Below are 27,585 nucleotides of genomic sequence, written 5' to 3'. Positions count from 1 at the left end.
GGTAGCTCCAAACCATATGGTTTATCTCGAAACGGAGGTCGATCTACTTGAAGTGTTCACCTTGAAGTTACACTTTGATTACTGCCTAAGGATGTTGAGGTTACCTCCTCATAGATTGCCAAGAATCTCTGCCTTGGAAATAATAAAAGCCAAAACTTTCTGGTTTAGGAATTGGATTGATCTGGCTCAGAGATATGATTGTGAATTGACTGTGGAAGACATGTCATTATGGAGTGGCCAGTTGGCCACCTTATTGAGTAAAATGAAATCTTCACACCATGAGGAGCTTCAGAAAAAAGCTTTAGTCCCGTCCTGTTTTACATTATATCCGGAACTTGATCATTGTGCTGGCATATGCAGCCTGATTGCGGACCGGTCGTGTTGTCTATCGTTTAGAGAGCTCCGCTGGCTATTTAAATTGAGGTGCGAGTTGCTATTTTTCACTGAAAGTAATCCAAAATCTGTCATCTTGCCAAAAAGAATCGAAACCAAAAATGGTAGAAACCAAAGTCCAATGTTCCCTTATGGATCCCCCTGTCAATGTTTTTGTCCCCCTTCCCTTTCACCACTCAACTCTCCTCTCCTACATTCTGCTTCTCCGATTAATGGAGAACATCAAGAACCTTTGTCCCCAAAAAATCCCCCCAAAATTACGGCGTCCCCCAAAAATAAGAGGGGTTGGAAAAAGGGGAGGCCAAGGAAAATAGTTGTAGATAATCTTAAGTAGTCAGTGTTAGGTATAAGGTTGAAATTTTAGATTAATATGGAATCTATTATCCAATGGAATGTGAGAGGACTGAAAAATAATTATTGCTTTTTGAAGAGGATCATGGTGGACCGTACTCCTTTTATCATTGCTCTTCAGGAGACTCACCTTAAGAAAACGGAATATTAATTATTCTGTGTTTGCTCACATCAACTCCGGCTGACGGACTGTTGTCCATGCCGTAAAGTATTTTGTAATATATTTTGAGTTTGTTGTATTCCATGTANATGGGAAATTATTTTGATTAAAGAACATTGCTTTAAAGTAACTAGTTTCTTTTTTTTTGTTTAATACCAAAATCCTGCATTATTTTCCGGACAACCCAATATATATATATATATATGGATTTCATTGTACCAAAATTTAATTACTTCAGTTATCGACATAAGAATTAATTCAAATATAAACGTGTTTTCTGTTAATTTAATATGTATTTATTGCTTTTGGATATTTGCATTAGCATTAAAAATACAGCAGTTGCAGCATACTTTATGCCATGCTTTAGGTTTAATATTTAATTGTCTGAAACCTGTTATTAAAACAAAATATAGGTAGTATTTGCTAATTAACCTGAAGTAAATGGATAACAAAATGATACTAAAACAAATGGATTTGTCCAAGGGAGAAGCGAAAAAGGTTTTAATATGCCGTATCAGAATGTCAAGGTATAGAAAAGACTCAAAATAAACTGACCTCGCTACGGAAAATGTTTACCTTGTTTCGATTAGATCGTTGGCCGAGATAAGTGATCATAATGTATGGCGAGATTGACAGGGGAATCGACCCCTTTTTCCGTAGGAATTCTCTGTAGTGGCTTCGAGAGGGGAATATCCCTTCAAATGATTTGTTCTTTCTTGTTGAGAAATTACGATTTCTTATATCCGAAATTTCCCCTGGATATTTTAGGCAAAAACGTATGTCTTAGGTAAACAAAAACAAAAAATGTCCGTATATATTGCATATTTTTATGGAAAGTAACAGTTCTAAAATTGAAACTTAAAACATGTAAACATTATAATTTTCTATAGTTAATATTCGTGTACAGCCTGCAGATATCTTGTTTAAAAAAGGGCTAAAGGGCAACATTTCATAATAGCTGCATAGTCTACAATGGAAATCGTTATGGCATTAGTGCATATGCTATTGGAGAACTAAGAAGAAGAAAATAATCTTATTCTGGTGCTTTGGGCCCTCTTGATTAGAAATAATTTATTCTTAATATTAACATTGTTTAACACGTAATTTAGAAGGTAGACGTGTTTTCCCAAATGGTAGATAATAATCAGGTTCTTAGATTTCCCACGTGATTCCTCAGAGATTTTATTTTCGGTTTCCCAGACTCAGAGGGATTATCTTTTAATCCGCCCAAGACAGATAGTGGTTTGTCCCTTGAAATAAAAGTTTCATAGTTGTCATCCGTTTGTCTTGTTAATTGGATTCGTCGAGGATAGCAATAAATTTCCTCGCCAAGGGCCACGGTTTAGGCGCTCATCACTGTAAGGTAAAGGTCCCGGATTCGAATCCAGCGGCCCTGCATTCGAACCCGTCATACTTACAAAGAGGAAAATCCTCCGTCAATTGAAGCGAAAGTGGCCCCGAGACTTCTTAGTAAGTAAAGAAAAACGACCCTTCAGTATGCCCCAGTGATTTTTGCCACCGGGTAACGTCTTCAAGTGACTCAAACAACGAATTCAGCACATATCGAAAACGTTTCTTAATACAATATTTGTAGTTTTAAATAACAAATTCATCTTTCTTAAATTTATTGGAATTTATAATGAGATTTAGGCCTAATTCCCAAATTCTTATACTTTTGAATGTTCGTCTGCTAGCGTTTGAATGAGCGTTTTGCGTAGAAGATTTCTTTCTTTTTTCACGAATTTCTGAGGCTGCCGGAGTGGAAAAATGAAATAAAAGAAAATATAAATTGCGAGGTAATAAACTACAAAGCCCAAAATCGCAATTTAAATACGGAAAGATAACTCCAACAAAAAAAGAAGAAAAAGGAAAAGAAGTGTTATTGTGTTTTTATTTTATTGTTGTTAAGTAGCATTAGTTTATTTACAGCATTTGAATGGAAGAATAAAAAGAAAACAATGAACCTACACTCATGCTGAGACTGTTGCTAGTTAGACTCCATTATTATTGTTATTAGCCGAAGGTCGCGGGTTCGAATCCCACTCGTGACACTAACTTTTCATTTCAACCAATACTTTGTATAAAAGCATTAATTAATTGAAGGAAGTTACTTGGTCAATTGGACCACGAAATATAATGGATTATTATTATTGGCTGTACAAGCCTGTGGGAAATCTTTCAATTAATTAAGGTTTTTAGTTGAGATAAAAAAGTCAATGGCACGAGCGGGATTCGAACCCATGACCTTCGGCTAGATACGCCGCTGCTCTACCGCTTGAGCTATCGTGACTTCGATCCACTTGGATACCAACTTCCCATCTCAACCCCTTTTTTTAATTTTCCCTCCTTTTTGCCATTTTGTCTTTTTTATCTCAATTAAAAACCTTAATTAATTGAAAGATATTAATTGGTCAAACTCTATGGTCACATTGTACATCCCAAAGCATTTCCTCCTGCGGGCTAATGTAGCTCCGCAGTTTGTTAGTAAGTGTGTGTTGGTGTCTCTTCTGCTTCCTTGTAGAATCTACATGTGCCATTTTGGATTGTTCCAATTTTCTTTAGGTGTCCATTTAATCTACAGTGTCCTGTTAGGAATCCTGTTAGGATGCGCAGTCTGTTCCTGCTTCCTTTGACAAATTCTGTGATTTCTTTCTTGCCAAAATTGGTTAGAAGATGAATTCCATTGTTCCTTCATTTTCTTTTTGTCCTTCTGTCTGAGATATTCGTTAATAGTGTGGATTCCTATGCCACAGAAGGGTTCGGGTCCTATCAGCGGTGTAGCAGCCCCTTTCCTTGCAAGGGTGTCCGCTTTCTCATTGCCTTCTACTCCCATGTGTCCTGGGACCCAGCAGAGGCTGACTTTATTATGCATATCTAGTGTGTTTAATTTGTTTTTGCAGTTCAGCACCATCCTTGAACTAATGATACTTGAGCTTAGTGCTTTGATGGCTGCTTGACTATCTGACATGATAGCTATATTCTTGTTTTTGTATCCTTTACTTAGATTGAATTGGATACATCTTTCAATTGCGTAAATCTCAGCTTGGAAGACACTGGTGTGTTTTCCCATGGGTTCTGAGTATTTGGTTCCGGGTCCAAATACTCCTGCTCCCGTACCTTCTTGTGTTCTAGATCCATCTGTGTACCAAAGGATGGTGCCATTTTTAAGGGAGTTTTTTCCCTTTCCTTCCCATTCCTTTTTGGTGCCCAGATGTATTCGGAATTTTTGGTTAAATTCAAACATCCTGTTCATGTCATCTCTTGGAGCCATGAGTGATGGATGGTTTTTTCACAGTTTGTTTCTGTCTCTCCATTTCAGTTTTATTCCTGTTGGTTTGAAATTAAGTATTTTAAAAGGATAAATTAAATCTTTGGAAGTCAATTGGATAGATTAGTTTATGAGTGAATGTTTCGAGTCAGAACTTCATAGCACTCAGGAGGGATATAGCTAACCTAAGATATAAGGGGGTGAAATGTGTTAGCTGGTGAAATAGTGGGTGTTAGGGGGTGAAATGACCTTAGCTGGTAAATCACCCTTAAAAATTAATAATAATAATTATTATTCAAACCAATATTTATACAAAACTTCTAAATAATTTCTCTCTATTTATTTAAACACACGGTTTTGGTAAATGTTCTGTAGATCATGTTTTATAAGTGACTTTCTGCTCGCATTTGGACTATTTCATGTCAAACCGGCAATTTTAACCTGGTCAACACGTTAATATTCCAACTTGTGGATTACTGATAGATTTACAGACCCGGGGATAATGCATTAGCCGGATGCGGACGTTATCTCTCGCTACAACAGGGCTGCAATGGGCAAATGAGTTTTTTGTTACACGAGGCAAACTTTGTTATCGTGTTGAAAAGAACACAAGTTGACACGAAATAATCTTTACTGTGCTATATCTCTTTAACTGACGGAAAAGTTTTTTTTATGGTATTTTTACGTGGTTTAGTGGAATATTTGCAAGAAATTATTGTAATATAAGGCCCAGAAAAATTCTTTATTTATTGCATTCGGGGTAAAACTGGTGCAAATCAATTAATTAAATCTGCTTAGCTTGTACTAATCGCCTACGATATCGATTCATCAATTTTCTATTCAATTCCGTAATAAACGACTATTAATAGTTGGAAATTTCATGAGTGGAATCGAGGAAGATTTTATCTATTCAATCGATCACTTCCCTTTCGGCTCTGGCTAGTTGATTATTAAATCTCATTGATTGTCGGAAATTTGATAACAATTCGGCAATTCAACCCTGCGAGGTGAAATGTCTGCTGAAAGGTGGCTCCCGCCAATCAAAATGCAAATACGGCTTTCTTTGCGTACATTTCGAAAGTCGGCCGTTTTTTCCTCGGCCTTTTAGGTGAAATTTTCCTAGACCGAGAATCTTTGGAACTGGCTGTCTTGCACGCGTCACATTACAAAATGATGTATACCTCTTTTAAAACTTCAATATCATCAAATGAAAGTATTATTTATGACCGAATCCTTTCAACATTGAAATAAAAATGTTTATAGTAGGCGCTCAACAAAATAAATAATTTAATTGGTAAACATTTCTCTGACACCTAATTTATTAAATTTCACATATCGATAAAGATAAAAGATAAATCAGACCTTCATGCTGAATTTATCTGACAATGTTTGTTTCAAGTTTATAACTCTTTGTATTAAATTATCAATTACTCTAGTTTCCACCTGTTTTGACCAATATTCAGTTATTTAATTAAAAGTTTATTCTTATACTTCTTCTTCATAAATTTACAATGTCTATTTTTTTTTAAAGAACAATTTTTAAGGCTTTAAAAATTGAATGGAGAATCCGCTGGAATGAAACAAACACATCCAAATTACATAAATGTAAATATGATATATATTCCTCTGTTGTGGTGGTTGGATATAGAAAAGGTTATACTTACCAGGTTGGGGCATACTAGGATCACACGCGGACACCTTCCGATGGGGGTGAGGACAAAGTGGGTCCCCGATGTGCGAAGAACATAGCAGGGGAGCACATAATGACAAATTGCAAAGAACTACTTCTGCAAAGAAAAAATGCGACATCCCGAATGACCTATGCGCGTCCTTGTGGCACGGCAGCCGATCCAATATCTTAGGATCACACATATTTTCAATTGTATATAGATCACTTCATCACATCATCAATTGTATATAGGGCACTCTCAACACGACAGACAATGAGGCCAAAGTGACAAGAATGACACATCTTCACGGAAAACAAACACTTTGCGCCCTGAAGATGATTTCAATAAAGATGGAAACGTTGGTACGATAATGAAAATGTTTTTCTAAAACCTACGTCACACCAGACCGCACGACCTCCAAATAATCATTGTTTATAGATGTTTGTACCTTCTGTACATATGTGGTATGTGTTGTTTATTAGAATGATTATTTGAGTGATCTTAGGGGCTTATCCCCAATTACTTCTAGATTTATCGAGTACTCTGGGTAGTGCGGATGAATCGTGGCGTGTGAATGTAATTTATTAGCGTGAATAGAAGGGTTTATCCCAATTACCAGGGGACCGCGGTAGCCGAGTGGTTAGCATGAGAGACACTCACGCCGCGGTCGTGGGTTCGATTCCCACCGTCGCCTCTGGCCCTTTTTTCACAATAACCCCCCCAAATTTGAACACACATATATGAATTGTCACATGGCTAATATGCATAGTTCATAACGCCAAAAAGAAAAAAAAAATCCCAATTACCCCTAGGAATATCAAGTAGTCTGGAATAGTGAACAAAGTCTTGTGTGTACAAATAATTAACGGGAAAGTAAAGTTTATACACAATTACCCTGAGTAATATCGAGTTCTCTGGGGTAGTTCTTAGTCTGCCGTGTGTGTATATATAGTTATAAAAGCTTTCCAAAGAAGGAATTTTGAAATTGACGCATTTATTTACCACGAAAACAAAAACTTAGGTATAGATATGATAAATGATGGAGTGAGTGTGGTGTTCAATCCTTTTTAAAAAGATAGTTCCTACTCACAGTAAGTGGTTTTTCAACGATCCGGATTTCGAACCTTTTAGCTCATCATCAGGTTGAAGGACTTCTACAACCACGTCTCTCGACATGAATTGCCAAAGTGAACCTGCTGATACCTCCGCCAACGCGACGTTCCAACTAGCAGCTGATTTTTTTTAATAGCACTCAATTTGAACGTACAAAACGCGGAAGTTATAACACAAATAAATACTCAACCTGATGATGGGGTAAAAGGCGCGAAATCCGGGTCGTTGCAAAACAACTTACTGTGAGAAGGAACTATCTTTTTAAAAAGGATTAAAACTTAGGTATTCTCAATTAATTAAGAATAACTTGAAAAAAAGTTGGTAAAAACGAAGTATGCTTTAATATAGGTAAAGTGCCTGAGATCACTATAGTATAATAACCATAGGAAGTTTTATTCTACCGAACCATTTATTTTGGTTTTTTGTTTTTCGTTTTAACTTTCTGCCTTTCTCTCTCTCTCTCTCTCTCTCTCAACGTCAAGAGGGTCAAAATGCTCCTGTGGCAATCTCGTTTTCAGCACTACAATCAAGGGGGAGAATTTTGCAGAACGGGTCTCTGTATACAAGAGTCAAATCTAGGAAGAAAAGGTTCATTCCCTTGTGAAGCTTCTTTTAGTAATAATGAAACAAATCACCTCAATAGCCTTCACAGATTAATGTTTTACTGTTAGATAGTTAGATAAGGCATGCTTCTGCAGGAGAAGAAATATAAAGAGAGAGAGAGAGAGAGAGAGAGNAAAGTCGAAATGGTATATAAAGAGAGTAATAAGAGAATGAGAGAGAAAATAAAAGCTAAAAACTAATATCTCTAACACACTTTCACACGATAGCATACATATAAACAATGTGTGCTGACTAAAGGTTATTGTTTCCTGGAAAATAATTCTGTGACACATCAAAAAAATAATCTGCAAGTAATTATTTTGATTATGCTTTAATTCAGAACATCCTGCAAGCCTGAGGCATTGTATTTAAAACCGTTTTCACCCAGCCAGTGGTTGGGATATCCAATACCGAATCGATGGGAAACCTAATCAGCCTGTGAAATGAAAGACTGGCTCTCGCCCAGGTAAAAGCAGTGGAAAAGCTTTCTCCCAAGGACTTTTTATAATGAAAAAGTCACCTTGTTGAAATCAAATAATACAAAAACATTTTAACCATGGAAATTCTTTTATTATTTAATCAACACTGAAGAATAGAGATTTGTTTTAAACTGTTAAAGTGGTCATTTTCACTGCTATTTTCCCTTCACAAATGGCTTGTAAAGTGATGCGAGATGGTTCAGTTTTGATCCAAGGAAAATTAATTTGCATGAATCACACCGAGAGGGTTGTATGAACATGTTTCAGCTTCAGCCAACTCCGGCTGGAAGTTTCAGTACTTTGAAGCATTTAATCGTAATAACAAGTGGTTTGGATACAAAACAGCCACTAACTTGGCATGTGATTTAACTTTTGGTCGATGAATGAATCATTTCTTAGTTGAGAAATATTTAAACATGAGGTAATAAAATACTTGGAAACATGGACACGGACTAATAAAAGATTTTTTTATATTAGACAAACAGCATGAAAATAGCAAAAAAAATATTGCAATCGATACCCTTCAGTTGTAGAATTGTAAAAAGAAAATTAGTACTTATTATTGTATTAGTTTTTAAGGTTCAACCAAAATAACAATGAGAGATTTCAGCGAGAATCAACTTTGATAAAATAATCGCCACATTGGGTTGTGTTGGGTCCTGAAATGTGACATGGCTCCAATTAAAAGTTTGCACAATGGCAGTTGCCTAAAAGTCTGGTTTAGAACATGAAATTATAAGTGTAATATATTGGCTGTCTATTTTATTGGTAAATATATACTTCATTTCACGTCTTATTGTTTTAAGCTGTTATAAGTGAACCAAGTTTTTTTTATTTCTCTTGATTTTGTACAATTACAATATTAAATCCACTTTCTTGTTACACACACCCACTCTCTCTCTCTTCCTCTCTCTCTCTCTCTCTCTCTCTCTCTCTCTCTCTCTCTCTCTCTCTCTCTCAAGTTGTTCGTTTGCGAGCGCTGAGGAAGTCTCTTTCTTGAAAGGAACTTTTGCAGAGTGAGGAGGGCACACAGCCCGCTTATGTGTCCATTGTAAAGAAATGTTGCAGGATGTGTCCGACTTAATTGAAAGGTGTCATTCCTTGGCTCCATATAGAGGGGGAGTAGGTAAGTCTCTCAATTTGAAAATTGTGCATACATGTAAATTTTTTATTGTAATTAATTCCATTATATTTCGTGGTCCGATTGACCAAATAACTTCTTCCAAGGAAGTTGGTGTCCCAGTGGATCGAAACCACCATAGCTCACGTGGTACAGCTACGGCGTATTTAGCCTAAGGTCGTGGGTTCGAATCCCGCTCGTGACACTAGCTTTTTCATTTCAACCAATATCTTACATAAAGATTAATCAATTGTAATTAATATTAATATTTTTATACGAAAAATTTCGTAATAAATGTATTCGTAGTTTTCTTAACAGTTTTGTAAGAATGTATGTATAAGCGTGAATAGTAAAAGAGGATCGATGACGGAATATCGAGTACTTTATCACCATACTTGAGTAAATGGTATGCAAATAATAAAGTACGAAATAAAGATTATTGGATTCATTAGTGTTAATGTTTTTTTAATTAAGGTCAATTCATTTCTTGTGATAATTATCTTTTGAACCCTTTCCTCGACTTTGTTAAATTTTGTTTGATCTTGACTGATTAATTAAATGGCCAGGTGTTTTTATTGTTGCGCAAGGATTATTTTCAAAGGTGCCCAACCTATGCTAAGCCATCGTTTAAAATCATTCCCAAGATGAATGGGATACTCATGGACATATTCGAATATCGGCGTACGAAGAATTATGCGGTTTTATACCTTCTGAAAGGGGTGTGTTTTGAAATCGGCTTTGGAAAGCTGATATCAAGAAACCTTTTAAAAAATTGATGACGTTCCCAAAGCTAAGCGAACACCTTTTCGTATCAAGTTTATTTCTCGTCGTTTTCCATTCTTGTAAACAAATTTGTTTCAAACATTAAAACAATATATTTTACCCAGGAACATATATTAGAAGGAGCCTGATTTATATGTGGAGGAAAAAAATTATTAATTTTTTTAAACAAATATATGTAAAATAAAAAAAAGATTTAGCTATGTATTTTTTAAAAGAATTTTATGATTTAAGCTTATTAGTTAATGTGTAAAAGGAAGAATATAACAAGATAATTAATGAATTAGATAACAAGTTAATAAAATTGAAGCTATATCCGTAATTTTCAAATTGATGTGAAATAACGTACATTTTTAATCGTTTGTAAATAAAAATGTATCTTTTTAATCCTAAAAAAATCTATAAAATGAAAATACATTTGTTTAATTGTTAAATTACAAGTATAATATTGTATTACGTACTTGAAAAATGTGAAAAAAGTGCTGACATAAAAATGTAAAACTTTAATGGTCAAAATTATTTAAAATCCATTAGATGTCGTGGTCCGATTGAACAATAACTTCTTTGAATTAATTAATCTTTATGTAAGGTATTGGCTGAGATAAAAAAGTCAGTGTCACGAGCGGGATTCGAACACACGACCTTCGGCTAAATACGCTTGAGCTATCGTGACATCGACCCACTCGGACACAAACTTCCCATCTCAACCCACCTTTTGAATTTCCCCTCCTTTTTCATGGAAGTCACGATAGCTCAAGTGGTCAGAGCAGCAGCGTATTTAGCCGAAGGTCGTGGGTTCGAATCCCGCTCGTGACACTGACTTTTTTATCTCAACCAATACCTCACATAAAGATTATTTAAAATAATAAACATTTTTAGATTTTTAAAAGAAAAATGATATCGATCTGTCCCTAAAATATTACCGACGAGAACTTCCATATTTACTAACTTAATGGAGGCCTAATTGAAGGCTGCAATTTCATTTGGAGTGAGAGGTATTTCATTTTTGCTATTTTCACAGATACAAATATAAAAGCTAAATTTTGCACGGTTGTTTGTACTTCCATAATTTATTTGGCCTTTTGGGCTACAGCACTTTCCTCGAGTTTTACAATGACGTCCTTAATTTTTGAAATATCTTCACAGTACCACGTGGCGGTTTCTATCCACGTCCTCCATCTCGTTACACATGTTGTGGTAGAAGCGATAGTTACCGTTAAAACATTTATTTACTCGGGGTTTTATGGAAAACCTTTTTATGCTTGTTATCAAAAAATCCACATCTGAAAATTCACTTAATACATTATGCTGAGTGATGCTACGAAAGGCGTGGACGAAACACGTTATGTGTATTGTAGCATGATAGAAGATTTTCCCACTTTTCTCTAAAATTTTGTTCACGTCTTAAAATCTTTGAAAACCTTACATTTTCTTGATCATTTTTTTCATTTTTAATAATTTTATTGTTTATTTTATTAAATATGGACCATAACATGTAATTATATGTAAAAATCCTCGAAATATTTACAAATGATAAAATAAGGTTTATTTGCTTCTAAATAACATGACACAAGAAAGAAATGTTTCAAAAAGAAAAAAATGCTTACATACAAATCTGGTCCCTATTTATCAGTAATCTAATATTATTCAGTTGTAATTACATAAGTATCACAACATCCAATTTTATAGATAAAACATATAGTAACTAGCTAAGAACTATTTACAATATCACGTAATATGTTTTATATTATATCCCAACCGTATCTGCCATACTTCACGCTATATTATTATATGTAGAAAAATTTATTATCGCGTGACAATGCTTAACATACACGCTATAAGATATGTATGAAACATGAATAAAATATATTTGATAAATTATTCGAAAATTCTTGTTATAATAATTCTAACTTGTAAACTTTTTTCAAGACGTAACATGTGTGGGAAAGAATAATAAATAAAATCCGATGGAATCGAAGATACGATATAATTGGTTAGAGCAACGGCGTATTGAGACGAAGGTCGTGGGTTCGAATCCCTCTCACGGCACTAATTATTTAATCTCAACCAAAAACCTTAGATAAAAAAAATTAATTGGAATAATTAAAAGATCAATTAATCAAGATAATCACGATGACCACTAAGCAAATATGGATAAATTAAATAAATGAAATTATTACGAGAAAATAATTTATAACTGATTTTAAATTTGAAATGTGGATAATGGAAAATTATCATTTTGATGGTCCTGTATTAAATTCAGTCTTAGAAACTTTCAGTCATGTCTATAAATGAATTAAAAAATAAATAAACAAAACAAACACAAAACAACTAAACACAGTTCTGATTGTATTACATTATATACTATTATATTCTTTATAATCACAAAATTAACTGGTCTAATTGTCTGGAAGGAAATTCACGCTAATATAAGATATTACATTTTACATTTAAAAAAATTAAGTGAAAAAAATTGAAATCATTAGTACTTCTGTGCATAAAATTAAAACTTAAACTGCCCCACGAGCTCTTCTTCTCTTACCCGAACCCGAAATTCTGAAAGAATGGGACATTCAGAAAAAACACAGCAAGGCTCTACAGTATCATCTATCAGAGAATGGTTAAGGTAGACAAGTTCGCATCTAAGTTTTATGAAAGAAGATAATTTATTACATCCATTGCAGTTCGTGGCCCGATTGACCAATTAACATTTTTCAATTAATTAATATTTATGGAAGGTATGGGTTGAGCTAAAAAAACCAGTGTCACGAGCGGGATTCGAACCCACGACCTTCGGCTAAATACGTCGCTGCTCTACCATTTGAGCTATCGTGACTTCGATCCACTCGAACACCAACTTCCCATCTCAACCTCGCCTATCGAATTTTCCCTCCTTTTTGCCATTTTTCAAATGTGTAATCTGTTTGATTCTCGGCGACAAACGGAATGGCCACGGAGAGCTTTCGTGAAGATATACTTCAGTTTAATTATAAAATCTATTGCAGTTCGCGGTCCGATTGACCAATTAAAATTTTTCAATTAATTAACATTTATGGAAGGTATTGGTTGAGATAAAAAAGTCAGTGTCACGAGCGGGATTCGAACACACGATCTTCGGCTAAATACGCCTCCACTCTACCACTTGAGCTATCGTGACTTCGATCCGCTCGGACACTAACTTCCCATGTCAACCTCACATATCGAATTTTCCCTCCTTTTTTGCCATTTTTCAATTCGAAGTCACGATAGCTCAAGTCGTAGAGCAGCGGCGTATTTAGCCGAATTTTTTCTGATTTCCACGTAGAACAGAAATCTATTGGTTCTAAGGGCTAAATCGGCCCATGTTTCAACATGCCTGGAACGAGTGGACGATTTCAAAGTCGAGAATTTCGAGAAACATTCTTCATGGCCATTAAGGGAAGAAACAAAGCCATTGGCTAGTGAATTTAGCGCTTTGAAACATGACAAATTTGGATTTATTACTTCAACCGCCGTATTTTTGGGAAGTATTTAGTCAGGCAACTAGCGTCCTGGCTTAAATATGATTTATTTTTGTAGGGAAATAATTTTCGAATAAAAAAACTCGGTATAAGGTAGAGCTTCAGAGAATGTTGGCCCAGACGGATTCAATTGCAAATTTTGACTTTTAACTTTTTTTTTAAGGTGAGGTATCAGAGAGAGTTGAGCGTACTGATACCCCAGATATTTATATAGATAGTCTATCTATCATCAATCTATATATAGTTCTTTTTTTGGTTTTGTTTGTCTTTCAAAGAGTGTTTACTTACTTTTTGTTGCCTACTAGGATTTATTAAGCTATCATTAGGGCTACAAAAATATGCGAATATTACACTCAAGGTAATTTATACAACATTTATTTACAATTTAGTATTTTACCTGTAATAACACGAATTAATAATTTAACAAATTTCCATTTTTTATTATACAGGTTAAGCTTTACTCTTGCAATCAACTACAATTGGTTTTGTTTTTGAGAATAGCTGGGAAGAGGAGGGTTAGATACCATCTTGCAGTGTAGCCTCATTGATCACGTCGTCCTCTTGAGTTATGTTCCTTCTGTATAAATAATTTAAATTAACCAAAACCGAAAAATAACTATTTGACTATATTCTGCATCGTCAAATCCCTCAAAGAACTTACAAATTGGACCCTAGATACTTACACTCATTCACAATTTCCTCCCCCCCCAATGGACCGAAAAACTACTCGCCATCCTGAATAAAATAAAGTGATAGTTACCAAGTAATAGTGGTCAAGCTGAAAATTTGTTAAAAGGAGGGAAAATTCAAAAAGGAGGGGTTGGGATGGGGAGTTGGTGTCCTAGTGGATTGAAGTCACGATAGCCCAAGTTGTAGAGGTGGTAGAGCAGGTGTGTATCTAGCGGAAGGTGGTGGGTTCGAATCCCGCACGTGACACTGACTTTTTATCTCAACCAATACCTTACTTAAAGATTAATTAATTGAAAAGAATTTGTAAAAGGTTTTTATCGAAAATAGTAAATACCGTAATGTTTTGATGGCTGAAAATGAATGTATTTGAGAGTAATTAGGTTATGAAAATTCAATTTAAGGTATATATGTCTGTTAGTGATATAAAAGGGGACTGATGTCTTGTGTAGGGAAAAGGGCTGCGTCGGAGATTATAAAAAGTCTCCAATTCCGTGTGTATTTCCGTCACGTAGGGGTTTGTGATTACGCCGGCTCACCTTATCCAGTCTGTCATGTGGCAATTCTCATTCTCAATGCGAATTCACGTCCCTGAGAATCCCGACGCGGAGGTTCTGTTGAAAAAACGATTGATCGAAGTTTGATCGGATTGTTTGCCGGTTTGCTTCGCTAATCGGCGGCCGGCTTGGGGTAAGTTGGAGATTTGTCCTTGGGTCTAATGCCGCCTGCGTGTCGGCCCAATCACCGCGTGACACGCTCTCATGATACTTTATAATACTTGATTTAAAGTAATACTTAGCCGACATTTTTCTCCTTACGATATTCCCAAAAAATGTAGGTCATGTATAACCCATTCTTCATAACACCCAAAAGCTTCGACAAAGATCTTATACACAGTCACACAACAAAAATATTGTAAAATAGTTTTTTTGCATAAATGGTTTTTGTTATTTACGATCTTGAATCTCCGAGTGTAATGTAGAAAGACATAATAAATTTTTTTAAAAGAATTAATCTTTATTTAAGGCATTGGTTGAGATAAAAAAGACAGTGTTAGGGGCAAGTTTCGAACCCACGATCTTCGGTTAAATATGCCGCTACTCTGACCACTTGCGCTATCATAACGTCGATCCACTCGGACACCAACTTCCCATCTCAACCCACCTTTCGAATTTTCCATCCTTTTTGCCATTTTTCAAAAGTCGTGTAATCAGGATTCGATTCTCGGCGACAAATGAAAAGGCGACGGAGAGCTTTAGTGAAGATATACTTCGGTCCGATTGACCAAATAACTTTTTTCAATTAATTAATCTTTATGTAAGGTATTTATTGAGAAAAAAAAGTCAGTGTCACGGGCAGGATCGAAGTCACGATAGCTCAAGTGGTAGAGCAGCGGCGTATTTAGCCGAAGATCGTGGGTTCGAATCTCGCTCGTGACCCTGACTTTTTTATCTCAACCAATACCTTACATAAAGATTAATTAATTGAAAAAAGTTATTTGGTCAATCGGACCACGAACTCTAATGGATTTCTAAAGAATAACAAAAAATATCAAGAATAATTAATTCTACTACCTCGACACAAAATTGAGCCATTAATGTTGTCGACCATGTTGAATATTCATAAGCGAGAACTAAATGATTATTGTCTTTAGGGTACATTTGATATAAACAAAAATGATAATTACAAAAAAGGACATTCTAGCAAAAAAGAACAATTTTTAGAAACAAGATTCCATTGTTATTTCAAAGAGAAAACCTAGTTTTTCTGTTCTAATTATTTTTATTTATTACAAAAAATCTTTTTACCGGTAATAACAGTTTTTAATTGAAGGCATTGTGAAAGTATTTGGCAGGTGGCGTTTATGTGGAAGCAATTCCATCTTGTCTGAAAGTTGATCCGGAAGATTTGAGAATTTTAGATAAATTTCCAATCCTTTAAGTGCCTGATATGTTAAGCTCAATGAAATGAACTCGTTTAACTAAATCAAGTTGTGGTAGGTCGATTTTATAAAAATGTGATACAACTTTGTAATCTAATATTAAACATTTAACATGATAACAATAGTAATTTGTTTGTCAAAATAAAAGTTTAATTATTCTAAAGAAACCCAGTATGGCATGAAAAATTTCCTGTCAGAGATTAAACAAAACAACAGCAAAAAAATATTAAATGAATGAACGTAGAACACAAAAGAGAAGCTAAAACTTGAAATAAAATTGTACAACCTGTTTAAGATTTAAGTTTGTCCACAAGTTTATACCTATATTGCCATGAATTTCTCCAATATTTTATAAGTGGGGCCGGTTCGGAATTTAGCTCGATAATTAATTAAACTGTGGCTTAGGTGGATTAGATGAATTTATTTTAATTTAGAGTATTCAGGAGTGAAGCGAAACATCTTCTCTGACGCTAGACATAGAGAGCACAGGACAGATGGTTCTTTCATTTAGGTAATTTAATTTATTTTATTATTTTATTACTAATTTATTACAATAACGAACGACTTTGGCGGAATTGTAAGTAATTGAGCACGCGCTTGAGGTGATTTGCGATGACAGTGGCTAGATCGATGGCCACCTAGTCTGCACCGATTCCCTGAAATACGATGAACTGTAGCGGCAAAACGGTGGTTGTTGTCTGGCTTGGGTTACGAATTGGCGGAAAGTCAGCTAAGGCTGGGACATTCCAACTCCTTACGTAATCAACGCGATCCTGCCCCCTGGAGCTAAAAATGCAATAAAAAACATTTAAAAAAGTGGGAGCTGCAGCGTCGGTGGGCCGGATCGTCAGAGAAGCTTTCGCCTGTCAAGAACACTGTCGACAGGCGTCCCGAGGAGGAACTGACTCAGGAGTGGGTCATCCTCACCAGATTAAGAATAGGTCAAACCTGGTTAACGCACGAACATTTACTTTTGGTCCAAAGCCCGCATATCTGCCCGGCATGTGTAGAAGGTTCTCGATATGTCTCACCTAATGAAGGATGGTTCCATACAGAGAGCGTGAATGCCACACGTTATGAATCGTGCTTGAGCACATCAAGAGTAGAGATCCTCTTTTTCAATTTTTTGAGAAACACGGTTATTTTATTGTACATAGACTAATCGTGCATCTAGCGTGTGTTGAGAGTGAATATATTATGGTTGTAAAATGTCTAATGGGCGGAATGTTGAGTATCCCACCAACCTTCAATTAGGTAGTTATAAAATAGTTTTAAAGCAAAAATGTCGAATACACCACCTTAGGGATAAAAGAGGCGGCCACAAGGCCTACTGCGCCTCGACCTGAATTGTGCTCCTCTATTATTTATAACTCACTGGCCAGCTTCAGATTATTAACCAGCCTCTACAGCTATGCCAGCGGTTTCTTGATGTAGGATCTTGCTTGTGTTTGTTCTTGTCCTAGTTGCAAAAACCTGCACCTACATAAAATTTGTTCTGCGGTCTCCTCCTCTTCCTGGCAGTATCTGCACAGTGTTTCTTCTGTCTGTACTCCTATCCGGTGCATGTGCTTTCTTAAGTGGCAGTGTCCTGTCAGAAGTCCAACCAGAATCCTGGTTCGGTTGCGGTTGCCTTCCAGTAATTCTTTTGTAAGTTTTGCGGATGTTCCTTCCATGAATTTCTTCGCGTGCCTCATGGTACCTTCACCATCCTAACTGAGTGATTGGTAGTTTGGAGTTGTTTATTGTAAATTACAAAAGCTGGAATTGCCAGTGAACATCGAGAATTGATAGGCTCAACTCTGTACATATGTGTATGTACATACATGCGCAGATTTGAGCTTATATAAGTCAATAATCAGTTTATTACAGTGATTTAGCCACAGTAGCTTGCTCCTCATTTTAAACAACGACCGCAAATTATCCAGTTTCTGATACCGATTAGAATCAGAAACAAATTAACAATAGGGAGATGTATAATCAAGAGCTTTACACAGATGAAAGCGGCATTAAAAATACGGTTATGTTATGATTAAATTTTATTTTCGATCTTATTCAATTTCAAAAATCTTTTGAAATATTTCTAACGAGGTTGTAAAAAGAAAGACGGTTAGGAAAATGAGAATGCCTATAGGAAAACTTCTATATTCAAATAGTCAAGAAAAAATATCAAAATGCCCCTGAAGTGTCAAAGTTTAAAGTCCATACATTTTTCAAAATCCAAATAAACATTTAGTTCTTTAACATAGCGATATCAAGGGACGTTGTGATAAATTTACACACTTGGAAAAATTATTAAATTATTCGTAATCTGGGAGTCTTATCTTATCAACAAAGGCATTATTTTGCAGAGAAAACCTTCTTAAACCGTCCTTATGAAACATCTTTTTATAAATATACATTTAAAAACACAAGCTAAGATAAAAACGAGCAAATATGAAGGAGCATATCAACTGAGATCTCAATTAATCTATGATAATTGACCCAGACCGCATCTCACGATTTCTGAATAATTATTGAAAGGTTAAGGCTACTAGAATTATACATAGAATGTCATAAAATTGATCTAACATAAGATAAAGGAGCAAATCAACTGATTATGAGATCTCAGTTGATGTGTGATTTGTTTTTCAAATCAAAAACAAAAAAGTTTTGTTTTTCAAAAATTCTCGTATTCTTTTAAATGAAAATTATTATTACATATGTGTTTTTAATTATTATTATAATAGGACGAATCTGTTCCGCATAATTCAAACACTTTGGTGAAAAGTCTCAAATTTATAAATTTTGTAAATTTATTTATTGAAGATAATTAAAATTTGAGTGTCATTTGTTTTTATAAATTTGTACTCTGTTTCTATGGTTATAGAATATTATTAATTCGATTCAGTATAAAAATCGTTTGAATTTTACCAACGAATTTTATATCGAATATGGCTAATTTCATTAACTCCACTTTTTTCAAAGTGGGACTCACCGTGATGACTGGAGTTGTGTTCAGTACACGTTGGCTTGGGAAGAAGAAGTACATACATGAAGATACGGACATGACCGAATTTCCCGGAACTGAAAAAACCTCCGTCTCTGTAGAAGAAGCTGAAGATGCACTCGTCAACATGGACAAAGCGGAAGAATTTGCCGAAGTACAAACCAGCACGGACGGAATAACAGAGGAAGAGTTGAGGGAAAGAGTGGTTAGGGAGGTTTTCAATTTTACTGTCGCGCCAATATCGCATAGACCTTCCCTGCAAGATACAACAATACCTGGAATGACTAATGGTCAAACAAATTTGACATCAACCACGGACGATGACGAATACAGGAGGAGAGAGATGTAATTTTTTCTTGGAATGAGTTAGTTTCATTATGTTTTGTATTACTGACTTCTATTTTTTCCAGAAATTACCTTGGATATTTTACATCCTGGTAGTTTATCCATTATACGCAATTTTTCTATTTAACTAGATTAGTTGATTTTTTGGTAAGTTGGTATAAATTAATTCAACAACCTGCTTTACTAATTTATTATTTTTTTCCAGGCTGTATTTTCATTTAGACTTCATTTTTATACAGGTGTTTATTTTTTAATGTATATAAGAAATTAACTTTTTTTTATATTTCTGTTAACGATCATTTTGTCGTATCTATCTTCACTGTTTTCTGGCTTTTCAATCTTTCGTCCTTCTTGCCATTTTGTGTTGATCATCTTCGACCTGCTTATTACCATACTCGACCAATGTTAAAAAGGTGGAAACGTGTTAAAAAGGACAGAAACAGCAAAGATAGAGACTAAAATGATACGAAACGACTAAATTCTTGTTAATCCCTCGCAGACACAAAGAAGTGATCTCAAAATTTACTGTTTTTGTCAAACTATCATAAATATTTATAGGTTGTCTTGCGCAGTGCGTTTGTATTGACCTTTTTGCTTAATAGTTGTTCCTTTTTTTCAGATTTTTTTCATTATCTTCATTCAAAATTTTGTATAACAAATTAAGTAAGTACATTTATAAATAACTTAGTCATAAATTATTTATTTGAAAATATACTTCAATCAAACTCTTTTTTAACAACAAATTTAACAAATTTCAAATAAAACATATATGGTAATTTTTTTTATCAACTGTTTATACTATCTAGTTAAAGTTGAAAAAAAAAGTATTCTCTATTTTATAAAAATAAATGGTATAATTATAGAAACCTATAATTATAATATTTTCATTCTAACATTTTCTTACTTAGACAGATTTTTAAACGGACATATTGGACGATATCTAATCAAAAATTTTATACTTAGAAAAGAAAAATATATTATAGAATCGAAATGCCTATTATTTTGTAAGAGGTAGCTTGCCAAAAAAAAATCGGTCAGACCAATAACATCAAATCTAACAAAAAGCTTTGTATTAGAGATGATTTTCTTACTTAGACAGATTTTCAAACGGACATATTGGACCATACTAATCAAAAATTTTATGTTTAGAAAAGAAAAAATATATTATTGAATTGAAATGTCTATTATTTTATAAGAGGTAGCTTGCCAAAAAAAATTCGGTCAGACCAATAACATCAAATCTAACAAAAAGCTTTGTATTAGACATGATTGTCTTACTTAGACAGATTTTCAAACGGACATATTGGACGATATCTAATCAAAAATTTTATACTTAGAAAAGAAAAAATATATTATTGAATTGAAATGTCTATTATTTTATAAGAGGTAACTTGTCAAAAAACATTTGGTCAGACCGATAACATCAAATCTAACAAAAAGCTTTGTATTAGAGATGAAAAATTGTATATTAGACATTTTTTAAAGTATTCATACTATATTTTATCTGTTGGATTTAAGGTCTTTTATTTTACAAAAGATAACTTACAATAAATAAAATCTACTTTAATTGTTTTGCAGAAAAAACCCTACATTAGATATTTTAAAATATTCATACAAACTTTTACATGCTAAATTAAACAGGCCTACTAAATAAAAATCTACTTTATTTTTTTTCAGAAGAACAATTCAACATTAAAATAAAAACAATTTTTTTACAGAAAATTGTTTACAAAGCTTTTCCTTTTGCTTTTTAACTTATTACTGAAACTGTTTTATCCTTTCTGATCATTCAGAGCTTATATTTAAGCAATTTTAGTCTTTCTGCTCATTTTGTTCTGACTATCCTCGCTTTTTTAGTCTGTCAGACTTGTTTTAGGTTTACCTCGACTTGCTTATTAACCTTAAAACACGTCTAACAGACCAAAAGAGCAACCTACAGCTTTATAATTCCACAGAACCCAAGAAAATATCTCATATTTTATCTGCATTTTGTCAAAAACCCTTTCTGACAGGAGGACTGAAATGATAGGAAAGACCAAATCTCAGGTTTCAATCATACCGCAGGCACCAAGAAACACAATTCTTTTTATGATTAATACTTTTCTTTAAACACAAAAAAAAATTCCTTGGAGTGGATCCGAAAGTGCCCTGGAAATTTTGTTGATGAGGTGGCACTTCGCAAGCCAGGCGCATCAACTTTCAATATGCGTCATCGACGAAACGGAAGAAAAACACCGTTTCTGTTTAATATTGCTCGTTTTTGTTTTATGGGCTAAATTCACGAAACAAAAATTGGCCTTATATTTTTCAAAAAACAAAACAATAATAAATGATTTATATCTAATCCATGAGATGTCTCTCTCTAGTATTGATCTTTTGGTAAGACCTCAGAACTAATAGGAAGTCAATTAGTAGAATTATTATTCGGAATCCAATGCTCATCCCTAGAAACTAACCTGATTATGGAGTATCCTCAACTTCAATAGACAAAGCAACTTAGCGAAGTTTCTATAAAACAACACTTTAATGTTAAACGGACATCATTTCCGTAATATCGCCCAGTCGGTGTGGTTTATCCACCGCATTAAGTTTCGATTAATGCTTGAAGTTAAGTTTAAAAATAGTTTTTCAGTTTCGAAGAGAAATCTTGGCAAAGAAATCCCGACGCGCAATCTCACCAACACCATCTTCATGCACATGCCTGATTTTTATTTATGAAAGTAAAAAATATAACAAAAATATTTTTTAGTTTTACATATGTTTATTTATATTAAAAAAATCGTATGATTCGTATCATTATTAACGTTTTTTTGTTTTTTACAGGTTTAATTGCAGTGTATGATTTTTTCTTTTCGATAAATAAAGTGTTTATTTTTCTATAAAACCAGCTTTGCTTTATTTAATTAAATTCAACAAGAAAGTAAAAGTCTTAAGCGCTCGGATATTGTACGAGATTAAAAGCATAAGAAATGATTTTAAGATAATCTGTTATATGAAAACGTATTTAGCAATGCTGACACTCCTTTTACGCCTGATTATTGTCAGGATCTCATTCCTGATAAACTTTTTGGGCGTGAGCCAGGGGTCGCCGTCCTAACTACACTCGACAAGAAAATAAGGCCACCCGAAATATTATCCAATGTGATTATGTTTATTTTTATAGTAGAATTTTATAGTATTTTATAGTAGTTTAAAGGCATATTAATATAAAACAAAATTTGTTTGTTTGAAATTTTAGATCTATGCGTCAATAACACGTAATTTACAATCAATTATAACAAACTTTTAGGGTTACCAATGGGAGCATGTTCATCATAGCGGGTATATTTTAAAAATGAAAAATATCTACGGCACAAGTAAGATTAAAACGTAAATATATGCCAATATCTATTTATCAATTTAACTATCTGCATAAGAACATACCAAATATAACTATTTATGTACTTATATGGTATATCTGTCTACCTAACTGAGCATTGCACCAGAGAACTAAAACTAGGAAAACATTCCAGGAAGACAGCCATAAGGCCTTGGCCTCATGCGAGGTATAGGCAAAAGTGTATGGAATTGTGTGAAAGCCCTGACACCAATGACCTGACCCTGGCATGGGTCCCCGCGCATTGGGGGCATAGAGCCAATGATAAAGTGGACATGTTGGTCAAAAAAGGAGCCAATATGAATTTTCTAAACCCCAAACCCTAGCATCAAAAATGAACCCTTAATGAGTCTAAAACCTGTTCTATGAATCTCTTTTCGTGCCTGATACCTGTAGTATTGTTCCACCAGGTTTGGGACTCATTAAGGATCCATTTTAAGATGTATCCTAAGGCACAAAAGTGTGGCAGGCTGCTAAGCCGCAGTAGGGTTCTAGGCTCATATAGTCCATGTTGGCTCCCTTTTTGGCCAGCATGTCAAACTTTTCATTGCCTATATGCCCGGAATGTCCAGGGACCCTGCCAGGGTCAGGTCATTAGTGTCGCTGACTTCCGTCAGGGCCTCTATGCATTTCCAAACACTCTTTGCCTTCGCCTCGCATGAGGCTAACGCCCTGAGAGCTGCCTGCTTGTCAGAGAAAATGGCTATCTTTCGGGAATGTATTCCTAGCCTTTTTATTTCTCTGGCATATTGTTCGATCGCTATGATTTCAGATTGGAAAACTGTAAACTTGCCTAGGTTTACCGTCAGTTCGGTCTTGGGGTTCATCCCAAAGACCCCAGCTCCTGTACCCCTGTCGGTTTTTGAGCCGTCAGTACACCAATAGGAATTTGCCTTTAGTGGTGTTACCTTGACCCATTCTTCCCGTTCTGGTATCCGTACTTTGTACTTCTTGGTGAAATTGTTCTTTGGAGTGGTGGCATCAGTTGGCATACCTAGAATGTATGTAAAGGCATAATGTATATGGAATTGTGTGAAAGCCCTGACACCAATGACCTAACCCTGGCTTGGGTCCCTGGGCATTGGGGACATAGAACAATGAAAAAGTGGACATGTGGGTCAAAAAAGGAGTCAATATGAATTTTCTAAACCCCAAACCCTGCCACTCACAAAAACGGTTACATCCAAAAATGAACCCTTAATGAGTGTAAAACCTGTTGGAACGACTCAGGATGAGGAACGCAAAGAGATTCATAGAAGGGCCATCTGCAAGACTTTCAAAGAAATTATTGGAGGGCGATCGCAAAAGAACCTGTCAGACCACGGGGATCGAGATGGGGTGAGAAGCCGACATGCTGGAACTCTCAGTGTTTAGTATTGTTGGTTGAGGTTTATGGTTGTGTTAGAAGGTCACGCATTGTTAAGGTGGCTGAAGAGAGGTCTTGAGCTAGTGGATTGGTGTGGAATGAGAGCTTGGAGTGGAAGTTGTGGCATCGTGTTTGAATCATGGGATATCTAGTCTTTGTGGATCGTGAAATAGAAAAGAGCTCGAGGAAGGGGACTTTTGATTGAAAGGATTGTATTCTTTGGATTTTGGATGACTTGGCCGATCTCCACAGCCTGACTCCGTGAGTTAAAATCTGTCTAATTGGTGCCTTGTACATTGCAGGTTTGTTGTGTGTACTCATTTTGGATTTTGGGCTGTGGAGGGGTCTGAGTGTTCGTATCTTCGGTTCAGTTCTTGTCATTTTTGTTTCATGTGTATGCTCTATGTAAGTCTTATGTCTAAGTAGAACTCAAGGTAGCGGATTTGGTTGGGGGATTAACGTACTGTGTATGTGCATTAATGGGTAAATCCTTCTTCTAAAAAGCACCATCACGCGCCGCTTCTTCATTTAGCTTGATGCGCCACGGAGTGCATCAGTCGGTAATGAATCTCAAATAGTAAATATTATTTATTTTTATTTTTTTAGAATATTTTTTTTCTTCGCGCGTCATCTTTAAAGATTTGACATTATTGATTCCGTGTTTATTATCATTTTACGTATGGAATTTTACTCAATGAGGGTGTATCGTGTACCATGTGTAGACGACATGATTACGTATATAAATATTTAAAAATATTTACAAAGTTAAAACCGGTTAAATCAGAATAATGGATGAGAAAAGAGGGGGATTGAATTTACGCAGAGACTAAAGGCCGGACACGGCTAATGGATCAGCCTTTGTTTAAAGAGATTAGGAAGGAATTGTCTTGAAAACAAATGTTCTTCCAGAAAATACAGTTTTACTTTATTTTTCCAGCAGTTTAAAAACATATACAAAACATATTTATTGTGCAATTGGTTGAGTCTTTTCTTGTTTCGTTTTTGTCTTATAATGTGTAATTTAAATAATTCAATGGGTTGTATGAATAATGTGTTGCGTGATTTGAATGGCGGCTGTTTTTTTTGTTCTTTGTTTGTATTTTGCTTTGAAGCAGTGAAAATACGAAGTTTTTATACAGGCACAACGCTTTTCATTAGTGTTGCCTTATCGATTCTTCCCGAATGGAAATTTTAATTTCAAATTGTACTGTGCACTCAAAAATTGAATCGGGCCGTCGCTCACGGGTCACAGTCGCAGAGAGTATTTCAGTGATTAATGCCAGTCGTGCTCGAGCAAATGGTCTCGTTTATAATGACTATGAGCTATGTCATCACTCTTCCGACTCGACAATATTCCAGACGGTTGAGTACTCTACTCAGTGAAAATCTGCCAGGTGAAAAATATTTTTTTTTTCAGAATGGCAAGCAATGAAAAATTTATGAACTTTTCATATTAATATCTACACGGTAGAAAAGTGGACATTTGACACATTTCAACGTATTATACAAAACAGCCAATATAAAAACTGTAATAAAATTTTCAACTTTGCCTACATATTATGATTAATTGACTGATCCTTTTAAAATTAGACCAAATTATATAATTTCCCTGACGAAGACAAATTCCAACTTTGAACACTACTGCCTCCTTTTGGACGTACCAAACAGTCATTGTTTAATAAACATTTTCTCCAGAGTCTAATAAGTTGGCCCAATTAAACTGACAACTTCGCAAGCTTCTTTGCTATTTTATTAGCAATTTTTATAAATTTATTGATCCTGTGAAAAATGAAAGAGCCTCTTATAAAACTTAGTAGCTGTAGGTACATTCGTATTATTTTCACTGTTATTGATATTTTTATTTTTTAATAAGTATAAGTTTAGTAATATATGGGATTAATAATTGAAATGATCGATTAAGTATTTCCTGTATTGTAAGCTTCAGCTTAAGAACTAGGAAGATTATTTATTCTGCCGCTCATATAGCCCTGGTCCAAATCCATACAACTTGTGATTATTCCGAGCCAAAGTCATCATGTGATCTTTCATTTTAGCTTACTTTATTGATACCTATATGGTCTTCCTAATTCGGATAATCTTTTAAACAGAAACAGTTCCGCTGCTATGAACAGCCTCGTCCAGATATTGCGTTTATGTCCTAGAGGTCACATTTTAAAACCTCACTTATTTGCTTCAGTTGTAAGCTCAAGGTGTGGCTGAATAACGTTTTGGCTGTGGTGAGAGAGAGAGAGAGAGAGAGAGAGAGAGAGAGAGAGAGAGAGAGAGAGAGAGAGAGAGAGAGAGAGAGAGAGAGAGAGAGAGAAAGTCAGAAGAAACGAAACTAAAACAGAAAAAGCCTGGGGAGGAACAAACAGTAAACAAAAAAGATATGTGAAGAAAAAATAAATAAAAAAATAAAAAAAGGACACATTTTTGGCAAAGAAAAAACAAAAAAAGAGAAAATGAGAGAAGGAAAGGAGAAGAAAAGTATAACTAGTTTATGAAATAATGAAATAAAAATTAATTTTCAAGTAGGGTGGCGAGGTAAATAAATAAAAACTAAAAAAGAGAATTAATTGAAGAGGAAGAGAAAAATGTGAGTAGGAAGAAAGGGGGAGGCGTGATTGAGGTAAATAGGTAGTTTAACAAATAAATAATTTATTTTAATAATTAATTAATTTAAATTTATTTATTAATAGATAGAAATATAGTTAAGAAAATAGAGATATAAATAGACAACAAAATACTTCCGGAAGAGAAGGAGAGAGAGATGAAGTGAGATAGTGAAATAGATAAATTCATAGATCTAAAAAACAAATACATAGTTTGATAGAGATAGATATATAATTTTTTTACCTTTTTGTTTATAATTTTTTTTTCTTGGTGTGTTTTTTTATAAAAGCAAAAAAATAGGTAGATAGATATATAAATAGATAGGTAAATAAGCACATAGAAAGAGAGACAGAGAGAGTAGAGAGAGAGTGTGTATGTAAGAACGCATAGCATTCCCATTGAGCCATGTTTCAACGTCCATAAAGAAAAAAACAGTTGGTAGAAACATACAAAACCAACATATTTGTTAACACTAGAAATGTTGAAATTACGCGGCATACGTTTTTGAATAGAAAATTTGAAGCAACTTAATTTAGAAAAGAAGTAAAAGGAAGGTAAGAACTTTAACACAACATTCTGGAAATATATTCAAGGTCACAAATAATTCAGGTAATTTTATATATATAAACTTAAAAAAATGAGCAATTTTTTCAAAAGAAAGAAAGCAAGCAGAACACTTTAAACTCATGAAAAAGATCAATCAAAGTAGAAATATACTTGACCGCAACCAAAACGCCAAGAAATATTTGCCGGCGTTTGTTGAAGTTGGAATTGTTTCCAGACTTATAAAACCTGGGGGAGTAATCCTGGTAAAACTTGGAAAAACACCGGTG

The 27,585-nt window shown here is 34.6% G+C and overlaps 2 protein-coding genes across 24 annotated transcripts in view; one reads left to right on the top strand and one right to left on the bottom strand.

Moving 5' to 3' along the window:
• Positions 1–27,585, bottom strand: part of LOC106664580 (glutamate-gated chloride channel) — a 212,833-nt gene that overhangs the window by 62,042 nt on the left and 123,206 nt on the right. The gene's annotated exons all lie outside the window — the stretch shown is intronic.
• LOC106664582 lies at positions 18,804–19,629 on the top strand. Its single transcript, XM_014390450.2, has 3 exons — positions 18,804–19,397; positions 19,463–19,544; positions 19,603–19,629. Exons 1-2 carry the CDS (start codon positions 18,997–18,999, stop codon positions 19,491–19,493), a joined length of 432 nt encoding a protein of 143 aa, XP_014245936.1. The 5' UTR covers positions 18,804–18,996; the 3' UTR covers positions 19,494–19,544; positions 19,603–19,629.

Source organism: Cimex lectularius, unplaced genomic scaffold (assembly GCF_000648675.2).
Source record: "Cimex lectularius strain Harlan isolate CLEC.00 unplaced genomic scaffold, Clec_2.1 scaffold13, whole genome shotgun sequence".
Lineage (NCBI taxonomy): Eukaryota > Metazoa > Arthropoda > Insecta > Hemiptera > Cimicidae > Cimex > Cimex lectularius.
Note: the sequence above shows the minus strand (reverse complement) of the source record. Positions and strands in the feature narration are given on the sequence as shown.